Source organism: Falco punctatus (assembly GCF_963210335.1).
Source record: "Falco punctatus genome assembly, chromosome: 2".
Lineage (NCBI taxonomy): Eukaryota > Metazoa > Chordata > Aves > Falconiformes > Falconidae > Falco > Falco punctatus.
The window spans coordinates 97,676,355-97,701,912 of NC_137581.1; the positions used below are offsets into that span (position 1 = coordinate 97,676,355).

At 38.3% G+C, this 25,558-nt stretch overlaps 1 protein-coding gene across 1 annotated transcript; it reads right to left on the reverse strand.

Moving 5' to 3' along the window:
* Positions 1-4,179: 4,179 nt before the first annotated feature.
* Positions 4,180-24,128, reverse strand: LOC308059780 (uncharacterized protein; the record flags this gene model as incomplete). Its single annotated transcript, XM_080377659.1, has 4 exons — positions 13,244-24,128; positions 9,334-9,681; positions 7,889-7,992; positions 4,180-4,359 (listed from the first exon to the last, which is right to left on the reverse strand). Exons 1-4 carry the CDS (start codon positions 13,293-13,295, stop codon positions 4,180-4,182), a joined length of 684 nt encoding a protein of 227 aa, XP_080233785.1. The 5' UTR covers positions 13,296-24,128.
* Positions 24,129-25,558: the final 1,430 nt, after the last annotated feature.

The following is a 25,558-nucleotide window of genomic DNA, read 5'->3' on the forward strand; positions in this document are numbered from 1 at the left end:
TTTGAAGACATTGGTAAGATCCCCCCTCAGTCTTCTCCAGGCTAAACAGGCCCAGCTCTCTCAGCCTTCCCTCACCAGGGAAATGCTCCAGTGCCCTTCGTAGCCCTCCCTGCTGGACCCTCTCCCGTAGCTCCCTGTCCCTCCTGAACTGGGGAGCCCAGAACTGGACACAGCACTCCAGATGTGGCCTCACCAGGGCAGAGTAGAGGGGCAGGATCGCCTCCTTCAGCCTGCTGGCCCCACTCCTAATGCACTTCAGGACCTTTTTGGCCTTCCTGGCCACTGGGGCACACTGCTTGTTTTCCACCAGGACTCCCAGGTCCTTCCGCAGGACTGCTTTCTAGCAGTTTCTGGTTTTCTATCCTGTACCAGTGCTTGGAGTTATTCCTCCCTAGTGCAGGACCTTACACTGGCCTTTATGGCACTTCACCAGACTCCTCTCCACCCAGCTCTCCAGCCTGTTCGTGTCTCACTGAACAGCAGCGTGGCCTTCTGGTGTATCAGCTGCTCCTCCCAGTTTTGTATCATCAGCAACTTTTGCTGGGGGTACACTTGGTCCCTTCATCCAGGTCATTGATAAGTTGAACAGGACTGGACCTGGTGCTGACCCCTGGGGAGCATCGCTGGCTACAGGCTGCCATAAAGACTGGGCTGTTGATCACAACCTTCCGAGCTCTGCCATCAGCCGGTTCTCAGTCCACCTTACTGTCCATTCACTTCACCCATACTTTCTGAGCTTACCTGCTACACATTGTTACTTAGATCTGGTCACAATTCAGTAAAAAGGGGGGAGGGAGAGAGAGGGAGAAAAGAGAGATCACCACCTGTGGATCCAGTGACATCCCGTTGGTTCTCTTCACACTGGGTGGCTTGGTGGTGGGGGTGTCCACCCCACCAGGCTTTCATAGATTTGAGTTTTATGCTCTCGAGAGAAGGCCTCATCTATGCACAAAGTGAGGGTGGGTGTAGTCTGTGTCTGCGCAAGCTCAAGGTGTGAGTGGTGGTCACAGGGGGTCCTCGGTGGTGGTCATGAGGGGTTTGAGCAGACCCTGCTGTGCATATCAGCAGTTGCCCTGTTACCAAAGCAGTTTTCTCCAGGAAGCACTAGCTAGATCTTGCCTTTGCAAGACCTAAAGCCATTCCATCCTGTACCACTTTGTGGTTACCAAGTTAAGCAACAGCAGCTCACTGCGCAGCTATAGCTCATTTCAGTTCCTCTCCAACCTGAGCAGAACAGCTTTTTGCAGCCAAAGCTTGCTTTAGTTTCTCTCCAATTTTAGCAGAACAGATTTTTTTAGTAACTCAGCTTGAATTTGTGCACCAAACAATGTTTAAGGCAATTATCAATATATCAGTTCCTTACAACAATGTCAGAAGCCTTGCTGAGGTCAAGGTAGACAATATCTACTGCTCTCCCCTCATATACCCAGCCAGTCATTCCATTGTAGAAGGCTTCAGGTTGGTCAGGCATGATTTCCCCCTGGTGAATCCATGTTTACTACTACTGATAACCTTCTTTCCCTCCACATGCTTCAAGATGACCTCTAAGACACGCTGTTCCATTGCCATTCCAGAGGCAGAGGTGAGACTGACCTGCATGTAGCTTCCCAGGTGCTCCTTCTTGTCCTTTTTGAAGACTCTAGTGACATTGGCTTTCCTCCAGTCCTCAGGTACCTCTTCTGTTTTCCATGACCTTTCAAAGATGATGGAAAGTGGCTTAGCAATAGCAAATGCCAACTCCCTCAGCACTCAGGGGTGCGTTCCATGGGGGACCATGGACTTGTAGGTGTCAGGTTTGTTTAACTGATCTCTAATATGATCTTCCTCGACTTCCTTTCTCCAGACTTCCTGTCTTGCCTCCAGGGTCTGGGAAACTGGAGGGCTGGCCTGGCAGACTGAAGCAAAGAAGGCATTCCGTAACTCCACCTTCTCTGTGTCCTTTGTCACCAGGGCACCCACCTCGTTCAGCAGTGGGCACACATTTTCCCTAGTCATCCCTTTCCTGCTGATGTACTTAATTCCAAACAGGCCTCAGCCTTCCTCGTTGTCTGCCTGCACGTACTGACCACACCTATACTCCTCCCAAGTGGCCTATCCCTTTTTCCACATCCTGTAAACTTCTTTCTTCTGTTTGATGTTTGCCAGAAGCATTTTGTTTGTCCATGCAGGTCTCCTACCCCATTTGCTTGATTTCTTACTTGTAGGGATGCACCTGTCTTGAGCTTGGAGGAAGTGATGCCTGAATATCAGCCAGCTCTCTTGGACCCCTCCTACCTTCCAGAGCCCTAACCATGGGATTCCTCCAAGTAGGCCCTTGAAGAGGCCAAAGTTAGCTCTCCTGAGGGCCAGGGTTGCGGTCCTACTTGTTGCTCTGCTTTCTCCATACAGGATCCTGAACTCTACCAGCTCACTGCAGCCAAGGCTGCCCCCAGCCTTCACATCCTCAATGAGCCCGTCTTTATTTGTGAAGACAAGGTCTAAGAGCACCATATTTAATATTTCACCCAATTTATAATTTTAACTTTAAAAGAAGAGTTTGACATGTGTTATATGGAACAAAGCTTTTATTTTTAAAAGATTCTTAAAATATGAAATTTGAAGTGCTTCATTTTACTGGAAAAAAAATGAATTACATATTTTCATCCACAATTACGGTTTGATTTACTAACTCTGGAAAACTAAATATGAATGACTGCAGATGCAGATAGTTCCCAGTTTAGGTAGAGTAGGAGGGAAGACCACTGTTTAATTCCCACTGTCCAAATAAAGAAAAACAACAAAGATTCTTCATGATTGTTCTCCTCTCCAAATGTTCAAGCATGGTTTATCTGTCCCTTCGGAAGTCACATTTCACTTAGAAATAAGTGTATTAACCAGCACTTTCATCAAAAAGATTCAGATGCCCAGATTAGTTTCTTAAATGAAAATCCTTTGGCATCTCTACTCACAGAATAAGGAAATAGTTTAGAAAAAGATGCTAGTGATGATGTGGAAGCTGAATCCAGCAAGCAGTATGTATGTACTTCTTAATGTCCAGCCCTGAGTGTCAACTGCGTGACTTGCTGTCCCCTTTTATGTGAAGAGAGTTTACTCACTTTTTATAACTACTGCACAATTCACGTATAAGGATGTAACCTCTGTCATTTGAACTTCTGTCTATGAACTGTTTCCTTTCAAATAATGTATTTTCAGTGGTAAGCATATTTGAAACACAATATTCAGCTTGCAATATTTGACTGGGAAAAAAAAAAAAAAGAAAAAAAAAGTTACTTTCAACAAGTTGAATACTTTGTCAATGTATTAATTTCCTTCAAGTCACATATATGTAACTATACCAAGGCAGCACTTCCTCTAGTACTTCATTACTATGCATAAGCTCTTTCTATGCAGCTTAGTTCTATTTTTATTATTTGCATAGATTCCACAAGTATTCTAAGCACTTTAAAACAAGTTTAAAAGACACTTTTGACATCTGAATATTTTAATTACAATCTTAGGTATGGCACATAAGCAGTAAGGGTAAGCCCTACTAGCAGTAAACATATCTGTGTAGCCATTCTACATGTCAAGATTTCAGTAATTAATGTTTCTTCAGAAAACATGTAAGTTACAACTTTTAAGGATGCGTTAAGTATTTTCATTCTATTGGGAGATGCACGTACCCCATGTGCATCACATGAGTGGCATAGCGGGCTACATAGCTAAGAGTGGAAGAAGTTGCGGCGATTTCTAAATGTGGGGGATGTGTAAGGAGTTAGAAATGTGGTCAGATGGTGCACTGGGAGCATGTGAGGAATTCCTCTATGACAAATTCTTCTTTAAATTTGTCATTACAGTGGACAGATACTGTATTACAGGATTGCATTTGTAAAGCAAAGAAGCTATCCTAACGTGGGTAAAAAAAAAAATATCCATCTGTGTCCTTGTGTTTGAAGTAGAAAAAAACCCATATGGTCAGATTAGTTGGTGTGGAAAACAGGTTTGATCTAGCTTTTACAGTACTTTGATGAGAGTTACATACACTAAAGCTCATTCCATTTGTAGCTGCATGGAGTGGTAACTTCTTTACAAAAAACATTTTCAGTTCATGAAGTGATTTGTGTTGTTTCTTTTCTACCTTGATACAAGTAGACACCACGCATGCTCATCTCTTGGTTACAACTGCACACACCTTGTTTTTCATATCATTTTTCTTCCATTGTCACTGAAAGTTCTTATTAGTGACATATCTTCATATTCTTGATTAAACCCATTATTAACTGGTCTGGATGGCTGGCCATAAATCCAATCACTTGGCAGGGTAGCACTGCTATCTTTATTTCTTGACTCATTATGGCACTTTTTACAGCACTGGTGAATCTGTTGCAATATTCCACAAAAATATATTGTTAGGCATTAAAACTGTTTCCATGAGATACCCCATCTTTTTAGAAAACATATTGCTAACATTACTGGGATAGCAATCCAGCATTTATTCTGAATTGTTTTAAAAGTTGTTATGCATATCACAGCCAAAATGAAATGTGGAAATACAAATTTTAATTACACCTTCATGAATTGACAGACTATTCATTATTGCTATTAATAGCAAATGTTATTCGTATGTAAGCTAAGATACTAATACCTATGTAGTTTTGTTTTATAGCTTGTTTGGTTCTAACTTCATAAACAAGTGGAGTATGTTCAGTTGTGGGCCATTATGATACACTAGAACAATTATAGTACATTCTGGTTTAAAATAAGATTAAGAATGAATATCAAAATTTGTTTCACTGAATTAGCTTCTTACATGCTGAATTCTAAGCCTTCACTGGTAGCAGGGTAAGGGTGATCCATATTGTACTCAAGAAATAGGCAAAAACTATGTCCAACTATATACCAGTGATTTTATTTAATACTTCTCCAATTCCCAATACTATCCTTGAAGATGTATGCTTGCTGTTACTTTAGAAAAAAATAGAGCATGGGAATTAGGAGAGAGACATTTTCATTCGTTCTTTATTCTTACATAGCATAAACAATTTTTTTTTTTGAGAGTGGATGGGGTGGGTGTTTCTTTTGGGGAGAATCCCCAGGTGACCACTGTAATGGCTTCTCAGAAGAACAGACACAGTTGCCACCCAGGTGTCATTGGTATAGTGTGTTGCTGTGCCCTAGTCTTGACTTGGAAGCACTGAGAAAATTTGGCAGAAGCAAGAAGCAAGGGAACAGCTGAGAGAATTCTGGACGCAGAAAAGGCAGGTCAGACCTCTTCTTGAAGTTAACATTTCTGTGCAGAAGCTCCCCAAAGGCCTTAACCAGCCGTGACATGTCAGATTTAAGCAGTGGCCTGTAAGGGCTGAAGGGCTTTTGAGTCATCTAGTCCCACTTCCAGTAGTTTGCACTCTGATTTTGATATAACGTACATTTTCATGACAGGGAACTTTTGGTATTTACTAAAAAAAAAAAAATACCTTTAAAAGTTATAAACTTCCTAACTTTATAAATTTCAGTGTCGGTCTGTGTGGTGTGTTGACCCAGCCAGCAGCTGAGCATCTGCAGAGCTGCTCATGCGCTCACTCCCTCAGCCCTGGTGGGACTGGGGAGAGAATATGAAGAACAAAAGCGAAATGATGTATAGGTCAAGATAAAGACAGTTTAACAGGTGAAGGAGAGAGGAAAAAAAAGAAACCAAACAAAACAACAAAAAAAACCAAGTGATGCAGAGGAAATCACACACCACCTCCATCCAGCATACCAGTGCCCGGCCAGCCTCTGAGCACTGGTTGCCTCAAAAGGCAAAACCCGGTTTGTTCTTTTTCCCCTAACCCAGCTCTTATGGCTGAGCATGACATTATATGGTATGGGATGACCTTTCAGTCAGTTGGGGTCAGGTTTCTTGGCTGTGTCCCCTCCCAGTCCCTTGCCCACCCCCTGCCTACTCACTAGGGCAGCAGAATGAGAAAAAGAGAAAGCCTTGATGCCATCCAAGTTCAGCCAAAACATTGGTGTGTTAGCAGTGTGTTAGCAACGCTGTTTTAGCCGCAAATCCAAACCACAGCACCATACAGGCTGCTATGGAGAAAGTTAAAGTCCATCCCAACCAGACCCAAGTAACATTTGCTACTGCTTGCTGACTGTGCTCACAGTGACTCATTTTAGGAGAGACTAGGTTGCCTTGCTTTGTATATTCAGACCTGAAACGCTTTTGGCAGGCTTCTGCTGCTATTGTATTTTAGCAACGTCTGACTGTTTACCAGGTCTCTCTCTAGCATGAGTCTACTGTCTCCCTAAATACACATACCATGTCTCCTGCTGACTGAATTGCATGAACGTTTCTGGTTTTGATGGGGCTTTGAGGTAACAGTACTTAACAACTGGTTGTTAAAGAAAACAAAACCCAAACTTTGCTAAGTTGGGTAAAACCCAAGCTTTACCTAGAAGAGCAATCAGGCATCGTAAGACTTTGTAAATCTTGTAATTTATGTCCCTGGTGCCGAGTCTTATGTTAATAACGAAGTTCTTGGCTGTGTGGCAGTATGGGCAGGGAGGGAGCTGTTGCCATAATGCCAGGTCCAGTGACACTGAAGTAACCCCTTTAAGCAGTCCCTTTAAGGAGCACATACTGAGAAAGAGAGGACGAGGTGAAGGAAACCCTGCCTTTCAGTGAAGAGTTGGCTACCTGAAAGATCCGTCTTTCTTGACTTAAAATAGCTATAGATTTAAAACCATCTTGTTTCTTCAAGGGCTAAGTTTTTTTCCTCTAAACCTGTAAAGCTGGTACCTATTCCCTCTTGGTCTGATTTAGCCTGTGTTTGTTAATGTTTAAGGGACTCTACAATAGTAGTTTTAAGGACAGACGTTGGTGGAGCACACAGAATTTTTTTAGGTCTCCTATAAGTTACAGTCTTTGAACTACACTTGCAAGTACGGACCTTGTAAATACAAGTAGAGCACATCATACAGTTGAGAGGCATGAGTATGGTGCCATCCTTGCCTTCAAAGACTGTGATGCTCATTTGCATCAAGTTGTGGCATAGCTCACATTTCTTCAGCTCAGGTTTATTTCCTCCCAAATGGTTTCATTTACATAAAGAGTATTGCCAAATGGGATCAAAGTAGAACTATTCATTAATAGCTGCCTTTTTAGTTTTTGTTTCCATAAAAAATAATTAAGATGATTATGAAGTTTTTTCCTGAAGTGTGGAACAGAGCCACAACTAGGAAAGAGGAAAGGATTTGTAAAATACCATGTGAAGGATAAGAACTCACCCTGTGCTTAGACAATTTTGTATCAAAATAAATGTTTTCTTGTTCTCTTGCAAAATATTTTTAAGTTTTTGAGTTGACAGGATGCTGCACTGTTGGTCAGGTACATGTGAGGCTTTGGCCCATACCAGCTAGTGAGTGTGAGTGGGCATAAAACCCTGGCATGACAGGTTGGTTGGCCAGAACATGAGCAAGACAGAAGATAAGCAGACATTGATGTCTGTCCAGGAACATTCATGAAATTAGGAGCTGGAGCCCAGAAGCATGGAGGGAGCAGGGAGTGTTTCAAACTGCTAGTCATTTAGGCATTTTTTTTTTCTCATTTTCTTTTGTTTCCAGGTAAAAGTAACAAGATCAGCCAGCAACACAGAAAATTGCTTCTCACTTGTCAGAAAATTCAGAAAAAAATCCCAGATACCATTTCTCTTTATTTCACAGCTTCCTTTTTTTTTTGTGGCCAGGTCCTCAATACATTCACAGGTGGGGGTTATACGTAAAACACTTTAGTTAACAGAAAATTGAGTGACTTTTTACTTTGCCACAGGTACATATTCAGGTTAATCTGCTTATCATTTCTTTTCATCAGAAGATGCCACCCACCTTTACATTTGTAGTATTTATTTCTCAAGTTACTACTTACGCCAAAAGCTATGACAACTGTGGTGACAAAAATGGTGTATCCAAGAAGAAGGAACCAAACCCACCAGATCTTATCTGATCTTGTACAGTCTTTGCATTTGAAATCTGAAACAAAGAAGATAATTAAGTATTTGAAAAAAAAAAAAAAAAAAAAGTTGCTTTTCTGATAAGATTTCATCTGAAGGATTAGTGAGGATTGACCCAACAGCACAGTTGTCTTAGTGAGGATTGACCCAACAGCACAGTTGTCTTTCTTTCTGTCACCCTTTCTTTCACTGTTCTTCCAGACTAAAAGGTTAAGCTTCTTGTGAAAGAACTGTTGTCTTCTTTTTAATTCAGACATGAGATTTTTTGAACCTATTGTAAGCTACTTATGCAATGGAAAGTAAACAAAATTCTCAGTTAACTAAAAGTGGGCTATCCAAAAACGTCTTTGTTATGTAGGACACAGGTAATGATGAAAAAGCCAATCTAAATGACAGTTATCTTACTAAGTCTCAGACAACTTTTCCTTCTTTTTATAAACTGAACTAAACATATGCTTATGGTGCATTAGGCAAAAGGATTTCATTGACGGCTGTGTTTTCCTAGGGACTCAGAGGAAATGCATTAGTCAATTGTTATACATGATGTGGAATCCAGGATGAGAGAGACACTTTGTGGCATTTAGCATTTGCTAGCCACACTTGTCTGGAGAAACCACATGAAGAAAACTTGTCTGAAATAGTGTTCTCGGCCACTGAGGTCACATCCCCAGCAGGATTATGGAAATTGGATTAATAGTTAGAGGATAGGGGAAGAGTTATAAGGTGTTGAAAATTATTTTACAATGAAACAGAAAATTCCCCTCCCACGTATTCCTACTTCCATGTACACTCTTTCTAAAAGCACTCACAACTGCTGTGTGAACTTACTGTTCATTTTTCGGTAACTGGAAGAGGAAGCACAAACTGCCTATTTCGAAAAAGAACATTGGCTTATAAAGACTGAGGAAAACTATAAAGATAATAATGAAAAATTATCAGGGTTTTTGTTTGTGGTTTTGGGGTTTTTTTTTCTGTATGGAGTAAAGCAAAGACAGCAAATATTTGTGGAGAAGATTAAGAAAAAGTATTTAAAATAAATATATACTTTCAATGGATGCTATATATATTAATATATAAAATATTTAGAATTCTATAAAATATAGAGTCAATGTTCTACTGCATGGTGAACTCGTTTAGATCTGAAGAAGAGTCTCTGTCCCTGAGAGGTCTGTCCAGCTGTATAAATGTTTGAAATAAGAGGCATGCCTTCCCTCCCCTACTCATATGACTGTAGACTGCTTTTTCCCACCCTTCTTCCAGCAGATGCAAGCAGTAGGAGAGAAGGCAATAAGGCTGAAGGAAAGTTTAATTCATCCTGCACACATCAAGTCCATTTCTGTCACTCCAAAGCAGTTCTTACCATGAACAGTCAGTTTGGTGCCATTTCCACGTTTGCCCTGGATTTTCTGCGTTAGCATCACGTCGCAGAAATAGGAGTTACTGGCATTCTGGTCAACATTGCTCAGCTTTAAGATGGAGAATCCCCTCAGTGTGTTCTTTGTGATGTGTACTTGTGGCCTGCCTGTGCCAGGGCTGGACTGGAGGCTCTGCTGGCTGTGACAGTCAGGGCCTTTCCTCCAGTACACAACTGGCTCCTCATTCTCCTCACGGGGGTACTCAAATACACACAGCATCCACACTGTGGAGTTCAGGAGCACTCTGGCGTCTTCAGGGTATTGCACAACTGAAAGCTCTGGGCTGCTGTTGTCTGTAAGGTGTAAATAAAGTACATTCAAGTAAACATAGGTGTGCTTTCTTAGGGAGGGTTGTCTTGGCTGCCTGAATATGTGGACGCAGCCTCTATCTGGATGTGCAGAAAGGCACAGCTATAGGCATGCATAGTGAAAGGTGAACTCAGTGAAGCAGACAACAGTTTTGCTACAGCCTTCCAAGAAACCAATGCTGCAGTCAGCATTCAAAGCAGAGTTAGAAAGACAGTCATTAACATTGCCTAAAGATCATGTATCAAATCAATTACATGTTAGGGTATAAGAACTTGCAAGCCCAGGAGGTGACAAAGTAGGAGTTGCAAACAGAGCTAGGTTAAGGACTAGAATAAATTTGTGTATAGTTGCTATTATTCTCAAACTTTTGGGATGCCTTCAAAGCAAAGCTTTGCTCTGGGAAATTTCAGGCAGTATTTTCAACTTGCAAAAAGTTGTAGGAAAAAAATGCACGTACTTCCACAAATTTAAACTATTGTTCTGCTAGTATCTGCATTTTATCTAAATATTACATTTCCTATGTATGTAATAGTTTCTGTCCCAGGTTTTATTGTCTCTGTAAAGGATTGTCAGATACATTATTTACACAATTTATAATGACTTGATAGTCTTTGGGCTTTGTATGAAAGTTTGTATGAAAATGAGGGATGACACTGAAAACCCATTTTGGCAACAATTTACTGGAAAAGCTCTGAAAATGCCTTTATTCTGATCAATGTGCAAAACTGAAATGCTTTTTTCACAATTGCTGTGTATGTGCATATGGCATTTTTAATGAAGTTTTATAAGGATATACATATTGCTAATAGCACAGATTCGATTTACAGTATGAGATAGTTATGTCACTAATGAAAATACGTGAAAAAACTATTTCCATGCTGTTTAATTTGAAGGACATCTGGGGGGAAATGGCAGTTACAATTGTTCTAAAGGTCAATATCACAAAAATCCAGGATTATATTTAAATGGGATTAGACCAAGGGATACTAATACTCATTACTGCCTTCATTAAAAGTAATGTTAATGCTCCATTAATTTTATCCTATTATTTCAATACATCATTATTTAATTATTTGCATGCTCTTTTTTATAAGCATGAATACTGGAAGACAAGGAAACACAATTACAGCTAAACAGAGTAAAAACTAAAACTAAACTAAACACAGCATTAATGAATACATTAGGAAAAACGAAGTTCCCTGCAGTTCCATGAAGGATTATTTAAGTTTACTTAGACTCACTGGTTGAAATATTATCTATGCAATCTCAAAACAATCTTCAATTTCCACAATTTTTCAGCTTTGGTAGCTCCTGACATCACATCCCAGAGTCATTGGGGTTTTTTGGGGGACAGGTATTTATTTATTTTTCAAGTGAAGTCTTATATGGATACTATGTACACATAAACTAACTGTATAAAATCAATGCAGAAGGATGATGAATCCATAGATGACGGATATTTTGAGAGGAAGTTCTTGCATGTATACAGGCAACAATGAGCAAAATGACTGGAAGCATGCCTGAGGTAAATCTATTACTATGCTTTCAACAGCTAAAAGGAAAAGAAAAAGGGGGAAAAAAGCACCATGAACCAGACAATACACCTCAAGGCACAAATCTGATATTAATTGCAAAGGATCCAGAAAGCTAAATTGATAACGCATTTAGACATTCCCTCTTCCAGAGGCAATTGCTAGCCAGTCTAAGAGTTGGCAGGCTGCAATGTCTGCCTTTCCTCCCTCACCCACAAGCATGATGGCATGAGCCAAATCCTCGTGTTACCGAAATCTCGGAATGAAGAAAAAACTGTTACCAAAATCTCGGAATGAAGAACTTATCGACACCGATGTGATGTAGATAAGCAGACACTTCTTTATTGACGGCCGGGTGCGTTGATCGTGAGGGAACTCACTCATGCACCCGGCCGTCAATAAAGAAGTGTCTGCTTATCTACATCACATCGGTGTCGATAAGTTCTTCATTCCGAGATTTCGGTAACACTGGAGTTCACCGAAGTGCATTTCACTTAGGCAGTCCTCAACTGGCAAATAGTTTAAAGGGGCTTTTCCAGGCAGCATAGTGATTAGCTCTTGCAGTCTCGTCTGAATAACAGAATAATCCCCTACTTAACACCCTTTTCAGGTCTCATCCCACTCCATTTAGCACCTTACATGGCTATATCTGCATTTGAGTTCTGAAATTTTAACTAATAAATCATATGAGATTATTCTACTTGAAACTCAGTTATTCACACTTTAAATATCCACATTTAAACACCTAACTTAACCCTACTGTCCCTTTGTAGTCAATAAACAGATATAGTAACTTAAAGTCAAGACTAATTTCATCCCACAATGAATGTTTAAACAGTTAAAATGTGGTGTGTTTTTTTGTTTTTTTTTAAAAATTATAAAAGCACCTATTTCTCACACACAGTAATGAGTTCAGATAAAGACAATAAACATTCTGTAAAATGAACCTTTTCTTTTCCTTCTGAGGACATAGCACTAGAGTTCCATCACAAATGTTCTTGTATTTGTGAATTTGCTTTCAATTGAAACAGGTTTTGTCTTTTAAGTTTCACATCTACATTTTTATATGAAGTATAAAAAATTGGAGAGTCATTACTAAGAGCAGACAAAATATGCTTTTAAAAATACAAGAACAAATCGATAAGATGTTTTAAAACAGCTCATTACTCCTATTTTTATATAGTCATTCTTTTTACACTTTTTGTCATTTAAACATACATAGTATGTTTAATGTCTATGTTCAGAAATACCTGGGCTGTACTTGAAAGAGATTCCTGAAAGTTAACATGAAACATGTTTTAAAATGGAAATAATCCAGAAGTGTTTCTGGGACACACCTTTTACCTGGGTGAAAAATAAATATCTTAAAAAATCACTACATCAAATGGACAGCAATATTTCACAACCCACAGAAAACCAGTCTCACCTCAGTCAATGAAGGAGAGTTAGCTAACTTTGTTAACGGAAACAGGTGGCTCATATCTGAAATATATTTTGCATTTTCATCAGGCTATTAAAAAAATAGACCTAAATAGCTTTTATTTTTTTTCTTTAAGTTTGTTGGTGTAAGTGAATACACACACTTTTTAAAGGTACTCCTAGATGCAGTTTTATAAGAAATACTGAAATATGCTTAATACGTTGGTCAGTTGACCCATATATAAAAAATCAGTGAAAAATCATAACATGGAAAAATGAAACCATATTTTTCTCCTTTTTCAGTCAGATGTAATTTTAATTTTGTGTCAGACAGGTGTAATTTTAATTTCTATCTACTCTTTTATCTACTTTTATACATTTTTTCACATTTTTCCTTTCCTCCATAATATAGCAGCTTCAAGATTTTACAAAGTATAACTGAGCAACTGACACTTTCATCCTTGATTTAAAATTAACACTGCCTTCCTTGATCAGTTAGGGTTTGGAGAATTCTGGGGTAAAATTAAAAGCAGGGAAAAAAAAAAAAAGAACCCCCCAAAAACCAACCCAAAATCCAGCCATCTCCCCTACTTACCTGCAAAGTGAGTGAAGTAAGATATTGTGATTAATATAACAAGCCATATCATTTTCTTGGGATTGCTAACGCAGAGGTTTTAAAGCCTCAGCCAAGACTACTACCACAGTTTTCAGAAGGTAGTGGAAAAGTAAATTGAAGCTCTCCTAAAAACATGTTTTTAACCTTGTTTCTAAGGGGAGGTTCTTGTGGTTTCATTCACTGTAACTATTTCCCTTTCTACCATCACACATCCTGGACACTGCAGCATGCTAGCTTTTAATATCATAGGTTCAAATTGAACTCCACTGGAACTATTTTTCCATTCAAAGCATTTTCTTCAGATAACTAGGAGGAGGATCATTTCTGTATGGCATATTTATTCAAAGCTTCCCATCTGAAAAAGACCAACCCACAAAACTAAAAAAACGCACAAGATTGGGAGCAGTGGTTGTAATAATAGACACCCAACTCTGATGCTCTTGCTTCAAGTCTCATTTGCACTTTAAGCATCACATGAATGAAGATGATTTTGCTTTAGCTGTTATTTGTCCAATTAGACAAATCAAATATACTTCAGGAATGGTTCAGAATGAACATTATTTCTCTTTGCTGAAATGATACTGTCTCATTATCATCCTGCAGTCCAGAATGTGTGAACATCAGCAGCCAAAACCTGTAACACAGCAAAGTGGGCAATGTAGTTACCCTCCTAATACACACCTTCTGATTTTACAGGACCCCATTAGATTATCTGACACCTGTGTAGCCCGTTGTGTAGGCTATTAAATTTCACCCAACAAAGTTATCTCTGGGCTTAACTAAAACTTGTCATCCAGCTACAGTGCCTACAAATTTGAATGTCTGGGTTTGACTAAGATAACTTCCATGGAAATGTACAGTTTTGATCTGAAGGCTTTGAAAGAGAGAGAGTCAACCAGCTGAATGGTTAGCTGCTGCGATGACTAATCACTGTCACTGTGAAAGGCTGTGTCTTCATTTGTATTCTGAGCTCTGGCTTCAGCTTCTCATCACTGAAACAGCTTTGACATCTCTTCTACAGCCATTTAGTACCTCCTTTTTTTTTTTTTTTTTTTTTTTTTTAAAGGTGATACTTACACATTGTATGAGATAATCTTTTGATATTCTTTTTCAAAAAAACCCAAAATGTATGCAAGTCTCCTGCTGTAAGACATCTCCATCCTGGAATAAGGTATCTGATTCTGTTTCTTGTGACTGGTATGCTTGAAAGCTGGACTCCTTAAATTGTATACAGATACAAGAATATTCCTCCACAGAATCGTACTGGGAGGTCAGTGTCAGCTGATTTTCTACTTGAAATGTTATGCATCTTTTCAGAGTCACTGTTTTCTGAAAGGGTACAGGTATATTGCATGTTCTTTAAATAGCATTAAGGCTGCAACCAAACCCTCCAACTTCCCCATAGATATTATTTAATGGTGTATTCTCAGTGATAACTTTTAGAGATCCTTGTTAAACTGATCTTAATTTGCTGACTGTATACACTAATAATTTTAACTATTTGCACTTATGTCTTGAAGAATTCAATTATCTTAATTCACATTCATTCAAAGGTATCTCAGAAAAAAACCACATTTGTGTTACCATGTTTTGTTATCAGCAGATAAATACATGTATTTCATTATTTTTACCAACATCTGAATAGAAGAATATCTAATACAATATGATTCTTATTGATCATATCTGATACTAATTACATTGAAGAGAGAAACAAAACATTGCAGAACTCTTCAGATTTCCTATTTCTACCTAGTAACTCCTCAGAAAACACTCTATTTTTATCTATAACATTTTGAACAACAGTGATAAAAGCCCTTTAAGATACTGACTTGAACAAGAAATCACTAGTTCAGAGAAAAGTGATCAAAGACCAACATAAGTAATTTGATGCAGCTAGTCTGGGATTCACACGTGCATTTAAGCTGCTATTCAGTATCAGAATAAACAGTGTTTGGGTTTTTTTCCTGAAAATTAATTTAATTAATGAGATAACAATAAAGTTTTCTGTATTTTGACTCTGCTTATCGCAGTATCTTGATCCAATGAATTTGGGTTAGCTAAAGTTTAACCTAGTTTTAATAGTATATAATTACAATAGTGCTGAACTATACTACTAAGTAAAATTTCAGGCCAATAATCATTGGTTCAGTGGTTGAGTATTCAGCAAACGGAAGGGCTTGCCTACTAGTGTGGCTAACTAAGCCATTAAAAATTGCTATTTTAATTGCCTTGAAATTTATTGTTATACTTGTTATGAATGAAGTATACTGTTATACAAGGCAAAACTATAGAATGTCTTTCTAAAATATTAGAGAAAATTGCTAATGAGTTGAAATTCTGCCCAAGCCTTGAGTTTCAGCTAACAAAACGTCATACTAAATGATAAGCATGCGCTTAAGTCTTTTTCTATCCATTAAAGATGTTTGAGAAGAAACCACATTCCATCAGAGTGATGTGCATGTAGCATAAGTGCTTTCATGAAGGGAAGTCAGAGGACTTTTGTACTTAGCTATTTGAGTGAAACTTGTGGTCAAGAAAACATGACAAAAGATTTGAAATATGAGTTTAAATAGGATGAAATCTAAAAATGATTTTTTATGGCATAGAATAGGAACTGTTAAAATGCCATTGCATAAGAAGTTCTTTTGCTGTCTAGCACTAAAGAGATACTAATGTTTAAATATTCTATATTCTTCCTTTGCATGAAATGGCTGACACAGAAGAATTTTGAGGTTTGAGACTTAAGACAAGTTAAGACCTGGACAATGATCTTCTAAATCTTAAAAAAGAAGTGCATAACTTTGAGATACCTAAGGATTAGGGGATTGTCCTGGTTTCAGCTGGGATAGAGTTAATTTTCTACGCAGTAGCTGCTACAGTGCTGTGCTTTGGATTTAGTATGAGAATAATGTTGATGAAGCATGGATGTTTTCAGTTGTTGCTGGGTGATGTTTATACGAAGTCAAGGACTTTTCAGTTCCTTGGGCCCTGCCAGGGCACGGGGAATTGGGAGGGGACACAGCCAGGACAGGTGACCCGAACCAGTCAGAGGGATTTTCTGTACCATGGGACGTCATGCTGAGTATATAAACTGGGGGGAGTTGGCTGGACCTGCCAGTCGCTGCTCAGGGTCTAGCTTAGCTGGTCATCGGCCTGCAGCTGGTGAGCAAGTGTATTGTGCATCCCTCGGTGGGTTTTATTTTCCCCTTTTGGATTTTATTCCTTTTTTTTTTTTCTCTCTCTCTCTCCTTCACATTACAATTGTTGTTGTTGTTATTATTTAATATTAAATTGTTCTTATCTCAACCCACGAGTTTTAACTTTTCCCCAAATATCTCTGTGGAGGTGAGGGAGTGAGTGAGCAGCTGCATGGTACTTAGTTGCTGGCTGGGGTTAAATTAGGACAGGGATCAACATGTACATCTATTTCAGGACCATCTCATGGTGTTACAAATAAGAATCAGCTCTATAAAAATATTAGAGAGATACCAACATATAAGCGCTCAGATTTTCTGTCAGTCTTGTGTGGTTTCTCATTACCACGTTCAACTAGAATTTCAGGGAATTTAGAAACTTGAGTGTGATTACCTGAAATTTATGTTTTTAAGTTTCTGCTGAAATAAGGATTAGAGGACTAAACAATGGCGGTACATATTAAAAAGGCTTGATTCCAGCTAATTATTGTCCTTCCACAGGACTGGAGAAAAAGATGGATGATTGAATGAATAGGCTGTAGCTCCCCGGTTAGCAACATTAATTTCCACTATGCTAAGAAATGTCAGTCGTGGGAGTTGAGTGTAACTGAATGGCTGTCTCACTGCTCTGTGGTTACAACCTGGAGGGCTGGTGTAGTTAAGTAATGTCTAAACAAAAAACAAATATACATATGTTTTTAAAAAGGTGTAATGGTATCGCCAAGAGATGAGAAAATAAATGTACCGATTTCCAACTGAAGCAATGAAAAAGGATAACAAGACATGAAGGAAGAACCAAACAATCTCAGACAGTAATAATTTACTAATCCTTAAAATTTACTAATTCTTATTTGGAGGTATTTCTTCATGAGAAGCAATCAAGCATTTTACGAGGTCTGTAAAACTGGATGTAAACATGGCTACATGAAGTAGAAGTGCCTTATAGTTTGACAACTACTCCAAAATAGCTATTTTACAATATAGAACAGCTTAAAGCAGGCATCTCCTTCACATATTTTAAACAAGTAGCATGACTTGAATTCAGTTTATTGTTTAGGTTGATTCATCATAAACTTAGAGTCCAACAGAGCAGGTAATCACTATGGAAGCTTCCTAATGTTAAAGAACAGGAGACCTCTGGAATAGCTTCTCTGGGAAGGCTGAGAGTTTTGAGAAAGATGAGACAAGCATATGTGAAGTATGACATGGATGCAGTGGATACTGCACTGGTCAAATGATGGACATGATTTGTTGCTTACTAGTGCATATGGCCTCAGGATTTCTCTGTTTTCTAATCAGATGTACAAGGTATGAGAGGGTTGCCACAACAGTGAACTATGTGAACCTATCTGACCTCTAAAGCTGCTTTATGACCAGTGAATATTCCTGAAAATTTCAAAGAAAATCTGCAGGTTCCCCAGTTAAGGCAGAGTTTGTAAACTCCTGCTGGGTGTCTCCATAATGATGCATTGTCTGGCCAAGTAGAAAGTTAAAGGCACTGCAGATCCTTTCTAATGATAATCAGAACAAAATAGGAGTAAAAATGAAATTCAGAAGAAAGAAATTAATGAAATTCATTAAAAGAAAATACTTTAATGGTACCCTACATTCACAATTAGGAGAGAACCTGGGTGAAATCACAGATGAAATAATACCAGAATATTTACCATGTGTATACATCTCTTTACTAAGCATTATGAATTAGAAGTGCCATTAATAATTTGAATTCTGCAGACCAAATTTGTGCAGTGTTCCTTTCAATGAGCAGGTATGGACAGAGATGCTAACAATGCATGTCAGTAGTGGATCTGCAGCTTGCAAATTGGAGTTGGAGCAAACTGTTTATGAAGTCAGATGATTTCAGACCCTGGGTTTGTTGTGTGTTACTAATAAAGAAATACCTAATTACTTTCTAAACAAAGATCATTGGAGGAAAATAGTTTCATTGGATTTAAAAAAATAAATGTTATGTAATTAATAAAACTGTCTGTTATGACCTTGGTTTTCATCTGTGATGAAAGAAGGCTTCTTCCCTATTATCTGACTAGGTGTGGAATATGCTTGAGACTCGGGCACCTTCATTTAGCTATCTACATGTGTAAGGAGCGTTTGAGCTGTTAGCTCTGGTGTTTGAGCACTATAGGCAACAGAGATGCAGTCAGTATATGGAGTGGTCTAGGAGACATTTCAGCTGACCACCTGATAGATGCCTATTGAGATGACTTACTTTTCCTGGGGGTTCATTTCTTGAATCCAGTGCAGAGACATCCAAAAGAGTAGTTAAATCCTTAAAAAACCAACCCAAGCAGGCTAGTGGCATTAAATTCTAGCAGGGTGCATGAATCAAAACATTTCTGCCAAAACGAACATAGCAGTTCAACTTTGTGAACGTGGAGATACCCAAAAGTGATAATTCCATGGTTTCACTAATGATCCTCTTAGATGTCATGTATAGACCCACCACAATCCTTCACATGTGCTCAGAGGATTTTTAATGTACGTGGTCAGCTCTGAACTCTCAAAAATGCTGTCATGAACGTATTTTTTCCTGATGTTGTTCAGCACTTGTATATGAAATGGAAAGCTGCAGTCCTTCCTCAGCTTATCAAAGTGAAATTTTGCATTTCACAAAACACCAGAGTACAGTACAAATCAAGCTATTATGGAATCAAAACACCCTTCCTTTGCTTTTCTTTCTCCATACTCATTCCCTTCTCTCTCTTCTGCATTGAAGATGAGGACCACATTGAAGGTGGCCCTCTGACCTGGAAGTATTATTTACCCTGTTAAATTGAGGAAATTTTACTGCAGTGCTTTTCACTGTCTGCTGCTGTACCATAGAAGGGAAGCAGTTTATCAAATAGGCAGAAACAAAACTATTTTGGTCTTTATAGATCAATAAGAAACCTTTAAAATCCATGCAGGGATCTGAAGGCATCTAGTGCAAAGCACCAAATTGTCGAGCTATATATTCCCACTGAGAAATCAATCCAATAATGCTTCTAAGCTGCCTTGAGATGTAACTACATGTAGGGTGCCCTGCAGTAAGAAGTCTTAAAACTGTAAAAACAAGAGTTCCCGTAAACCAATGAGAATATCTTTAGATAGGAGTTATCTTACTCAGGTAGTAGGACATCATCACACAGAACGCAAAACAGAAAAAGAAGGAGGAAAAAACCCACAACTTCATGGACATCTTGTTTGCACAGTGATAATATAATTGTGATGTAAACTGATGTTACAGTGGCCTGGAAATCTCACTGCTTGATTGTAAAAAAATACCTCTTATCTGTGCACTTCTGTAGAAAACATCACCTTGTGTTAAGTTTTGAATCATCTACTCCACCAATTATATTATTATGAATTTACCTGGACTGAGCTTCGCTTGCCCATCTGTTACCTTTTAATTGGTTAAGAGTGCAAAAGCTGTTTTAAGAGTCTCTCAGAGTCTCCTGAATGCTGCCAACACAGTGAAAACTCTGGAGTAGGTGCTCCTACACTTCACAGTCCCTGATGACCAGAGAAAAGACTAAGTAGGGTCTAAGACAATCCTTACATGAGGTACAACAGTATTTTCTATCAGAACTATCATCTGAAACCTCCAACAGAAAAGATGAAACCTTTTCAAGAGTAGCTCTGTTCCCTGCCAAGTCAACAGGTCTTTGTGCTTTCTCATATCAAAAGTAAGTGACACACTTATTGAGCCTAATGTAAGTGTTCTTCAACTGTTGGCAGGAAGAGTAAAAAAATAATCAAGTTTTTCTATACTGTACATCAGTTTCAACTTGAGACATATTCACTCTTTTTGGAGCAACGCTTTGACCGAATCTCAAAATTTTCTCCCTTTATGAAAGTAATAATTTCATTACCTAGCAACAAACAAAAAAACAAACAAATAAATAAATTTTACTTAATCTCAGAAACAAATTAAGGTGGAGGATATAATTCTGAAATATGACTCCATTCCTTGAAGTACTGGTAATTTCTCTAGCACTTATGTCAGTGTTGATGGACTAGTATATAAGACAATTTCTCCTACTTGGAAAGCACTGTGTTAATACCCTTCAAATCCCACTCACATTATAACAATATTTAGACATTCTACCACTTACATATCAAGCTGTGGACTTTTATCTCTACAGAAACTATATTTTGTGCATGGAAATAGAAAACTCAAAGACGGGAGGTAGAGGAAGACAATATTAAAGGGAGTATGAAAAAGACGAAGAGAGCATCCTAAAGAGAAATGTCAAAACACTTATTTACATAGCTTTAGATCAGTGGTCCCAAACTTAGAGCTCCCAGACAGAATATTAACTATAAGCCTCTTTGATGTGCTTCACAGCTGCAAAAATGAAGTTACTTTGTGAGGATTCATTTACTGCGTGAGACCGAAGGCTGTAATCCCTAACAACAATTTTGCAATCAATAATGAGATAATAATTGTGAAGTTAATATTATTTAGATCCTGTATTGTGATTTATCTGTAAACCAGTAATCTAGATTGTCAGAAATGATCTTCTGCTTGATGGAGATGCTAACATTTGAATAAATATCCACATTTCTTTTTTGCCTGAGGCAACTTGTAATTCATTGAGATTTTTTCTCCTTTCAGGGCTCTTGATCTGGTGAAGAAAATATGCTTTGTTTATTATAAGGAAATGAAGAAGAAAAATGGCTGGCTTTGGAAAAGTTGGAGCTCCAGGTTCTACTTTTAAGAAATGTGAAATGAGTTTTTTAAAAAAAATTACTTTAATGAGTGCCCTTGAGGCAATGTATTGCCCTCAATATAAAACTTCAGATGCTGTCCAAATATCTGGAATGTGGAGCTCATGGCAGTAATTTTTTTAGTAATTCCCTTGAGACTGATCCATAAATTGGGAAAAAAACAAAAAACGAAACAAAAAAAAAAACCACAAGAACCCCCACCTTGAATGATAGAGAAGAAATTAGGCCAGAATTGGATTATATTGGTACAGTGATATACAGAAGCTTATCTTATCACAGCCAGCATTTATGTTTTACTTTTAAAAATTTAGCTAGATTTTCCAGTGGTGGCAACCTTCCACCTTTGTCCAGCATTAAATGACCATCTAAGAGTAAGGACCTGAAAGCTAGTGTGGCTTCAGAAACCCAGCATATTTGTTCTCAGCCAGTGAAAATCACAGGTGTTAATAATGAAGCAACTAAATTACTATTTTCTATCCCTGTGGAGAAGCCAGCAGCAATCAGGGAAACAGATGGGCTAGCAAAAGTGGTAATTCAGATTCTTACACACATGACATTAAACTGCAAAATAATTGATTCTTAACGTTAATCAGCAAATGTTTTATATGGTACACTGTCAAAATGAAACAGTGAAAATTCTCTGTGTTAAACCACCAATAGTGACTAGAGGCATAAAACTTCCTCTTTTTAATTTGCTTTATTGGGTTTTTTAAAGGCTAGAAAAAAAAAAACACAGAAAAAATGAATGCTTTCTACTGCTAGTTTAGTGGGGTTTTTTTCTCCTTTAATTTTAAAACATAAATTTAAAAATATAAATACATAGGGCATATTCCAAAGAGCAGTACTATTAGAAGTGATATCATGAGATCCATAGGGAAACATCTTTATTGGCCCAGGTAGTCTTTTCTTTAAATATAACATTTAATCTACTCCTTCTGCAAACACAAAATATCCAGGGAGCTGTCAGACTTCTTGCAATTTTGCTATGTATTGCCTTTTTAAAAATAATTTTATCTGTTTGGTTGTGGCAACATTCTCCGTCCTTCCTCCCAATTCCTTTTCCATTTCTGGAAATTTCCTATGTAAACAGTTTTTGGTCTGAGTAAATGTTTAATATGCAATTAAGCTCAATATTGTAAATATCATGTAGTTACCTAAAGTGTAATAAAGGCAAAGTTTAAGAACATGAGCCAAAACCAGACCTTATAAAAATCCTACTGAGCTTGCTTAGGTCCTGAATGACTGTTGAAAGCCCAGTCTTGGCTGGGCTATTCCGTTTCTAACGCTATATGGTCTTTCCAAACTAAGTCTCTTTCTGTGTAAGTAAATCCCCTGGAGCACCTTCCACAACCCAAGGGCAGTGCAGACTGGTGTGAGCTCAGCAGAAGCACCCACCACAGCTTTCACTCAGTAACACAGCCAGCGAAAGGGAAGGTGCTGCAAGCCACATGCTGTCCCAGGCGGGTGCTGGACGGGATGCAGTGGAACAGAGGCAGTTGGGCTCCACGTTTCGATCTCAAAGTGCTTTACTGTAACTGAAGATCTGGCCATACACAGCTCCCTGTTCTGGCTAGCTGAAGCTAAAGGTGGAACCACATGAACCAAGACATGTTCTTTACTTTAAAAAAAATAAATAAAAAATACTTAGAGCAAAGCAAAACAAAGCAATTTTCCATCTCCATAAAACTCACAGTGTTATTAACTATCCTGAACAGTATTTGTTGTTTCAAGTAAGGCCATCTGTAGAAAGTCTGCAGGTGTCCACTCCACTCACCAAAGTGTATTGTGTGCTTATGAACTAAATGGAAATAAACAAAAAGGAAAGCATCCCATTTCTCTCTATTCCCAAATGCTTCCATCCACCAGAAATTTGAAGGTCTAATTCTCTGTTATGTGATATTGGAGGTAAACAGTTTTAAGAGTCAGATTTGATACAACTTTTGAGCCTTTGAGGCCAGCCACACTGTAGCCCTAAAGGCTGAACCTGAAAGGAAAAAGTAATGCTAAGGCACAGATTCTTCGAATGTTTGCAATCCTGCTTTTGAAAAAGATGTGTGGGTGTTATTGAAATTCTCTTTAATCGCATTTAATAATGGAAGGCAGCTGATCAATTTGATGGCAAGTAAGGTAATCATGTGAGGGATGATCAAGGAGGTTAGGAAAGATAAAGGCAGACAACCTTTCACTTCTGTTTCCCTCCTCTTTTTCCCCTGTTTCAATTCCATTTTGTACTTCATATGGGATCAGAATGTGGGAAGAATAATGGAATTGCATACAGTTCTCTTATTCTGGTCTCTTACATCATTAGCTTTTTAATTATACCATTTTTTGAAAATATGAACAAACCTAGTGTTAAAGCCATGTAATTTCAGTTTATGTTTTTAGGCATAAGACATTATGTTGGTATTGAAATGTATCCTGTTCTGTCACCTATACCATTTTTAGATTATGATAAGCACATTTCATTGCTTAATGAACTTTTATTTACAACATATATTGAAGTAGACCTACAGGCATATGCTTATTAAAACAACTAATTTTATTCTTCTTGCTTTAATCAGGTTTATATTGTAGAAATGTGATAATTATCTATGGATATGGAAGACATTTCATCATAAGCAAGTAACTAAGGAACAAATTAGTACATAACCTTTACTAAACCATTTAAACTTTTGAGTCTTAATTTACCTTTTATAAAGTTGGAGAAATCATAATTTTGTTTTCTATTTTCATTCTACAGATTTTTAGGGTTTTCAGACCAGCAACTGCATCTTACTATTTACTTATACAAAGTAAGAGAAAAAAAGACTTTTTATCTCTGTGGATGTGTTATGTTTTTAGTGTTATGGTGTCATCTGCAGATCATGGGTAGCCTCTACTGCAGGGGTCCTCAAACTACAGCCCACGGGCCAGATACGGCCCCCCAGGGTCCTCAGTCCGGCCCCCGGTATTTACAGAACCCCCCGCCCCCCCCCCCCCCCCCCCCCGCCGGGGGTTGGGCGGGGGGAACCAAGCAGCTGCAGATGACGGCCTGCCACTGCATCCGCGCACCGGCACCCTGGTTAAACAGTTTGAGGACCCCTGATATACTGGAACAAAGCTGTACAGCCAGTCAGGGAAAACAGGCTGCCTGGCTTTTCCCTAAAGGCTGCACTCCAACAGACCTGACACTGCCATTAAGTCCACTATCTCTTTAAAACCGGCAGTTTCCCAGTTTCTATTTTTTTGTGGGAGGGAACTGTTTAACTGGCAAGTATAAGACTGGGAAGTTTAAAACTGTTAACTTTACAGTTAAATTGTAATGTTTAGGATCCCAAAAGAACATTCCTGAGTGCTGCAAGAACTGTATTTAATAAATGTCCATTTGCTTAGAGTAGTAAAGAAGAAACAGTAAAAGAAAAAAAAAAAGAAAAAATCCATGCTGCAAGATGGAGCACTAAAGGCAAGGGGGAAGGTCGGCACTTTCAGGAAGTTACTTACAACAGGAGTGACAGGAAATCCTTAAAAGTCTTCAGTTGATAGTTGTGAGTCCGTAGCGCTTTATCACTGTGGTGATAAATGAAACAGAGTTTTATTTTTGTCTTTGAAAGCTGAATTAAATATTCCTCTCACATGATAAATACTTTAGGAACTTTTTACTTTATATAGCCAGTCAGGTTAGTAGCCAATTTTCTGCAGCAGGTGTAGTACCAGAATGCTGTTTTCATTCAAGTTCTGTCTCCATTTGCTGAACCGTAAGTAATGCATAAATGGTAGCAATTGACCATTAGGATACAGTAGTAACATTATTATCAGGTGATATTCCTAAAGGGTGGCAGATGGTGTCTAAACCAGCTGTCAGTTCCTAATAAGTAGAGGTCAGAACAGCATCTGTCTCCATCGGTGCACACTTGCTGATAGGCAACAAAGCCCATTTAAGTTTTGTTGCTGTTAGTTCAGCACGGAAAGGTCCTTTAATGAAAATATAAGGTGATAAATTGCAAGTCAGTCACCCAACTATCTTCCTGTGTGGTGTATGCATTTTAAAGTCAAGTTGCAAGGTACTGTTCAGAATTGTTTGCCTTAACTCTATGCCCAAAAATCTTCATTGATAAAGACTCCAGCTGGTCTCAAGACGAGACTAGCAATTTCCAGTCAAATACTATGAGCCACAGTATTATTTGATGGGACATATGTTGAAGTGTCACCAAGGTGTTGCAATTTTCCTGTAAAAAAAAATTTGTTCAGAGGTGTAGTAAATCCAGATGGATTTACTGGGTTTTGCATGTCAAGTGACTCTGAACACAGTGCCTGCTACATGACTGGTTTTGTCCCTTAACATTAAAAGAGGTTTGTTGCCTGAGATTCTTTAATTTTAGAGGTCATTGCAGAT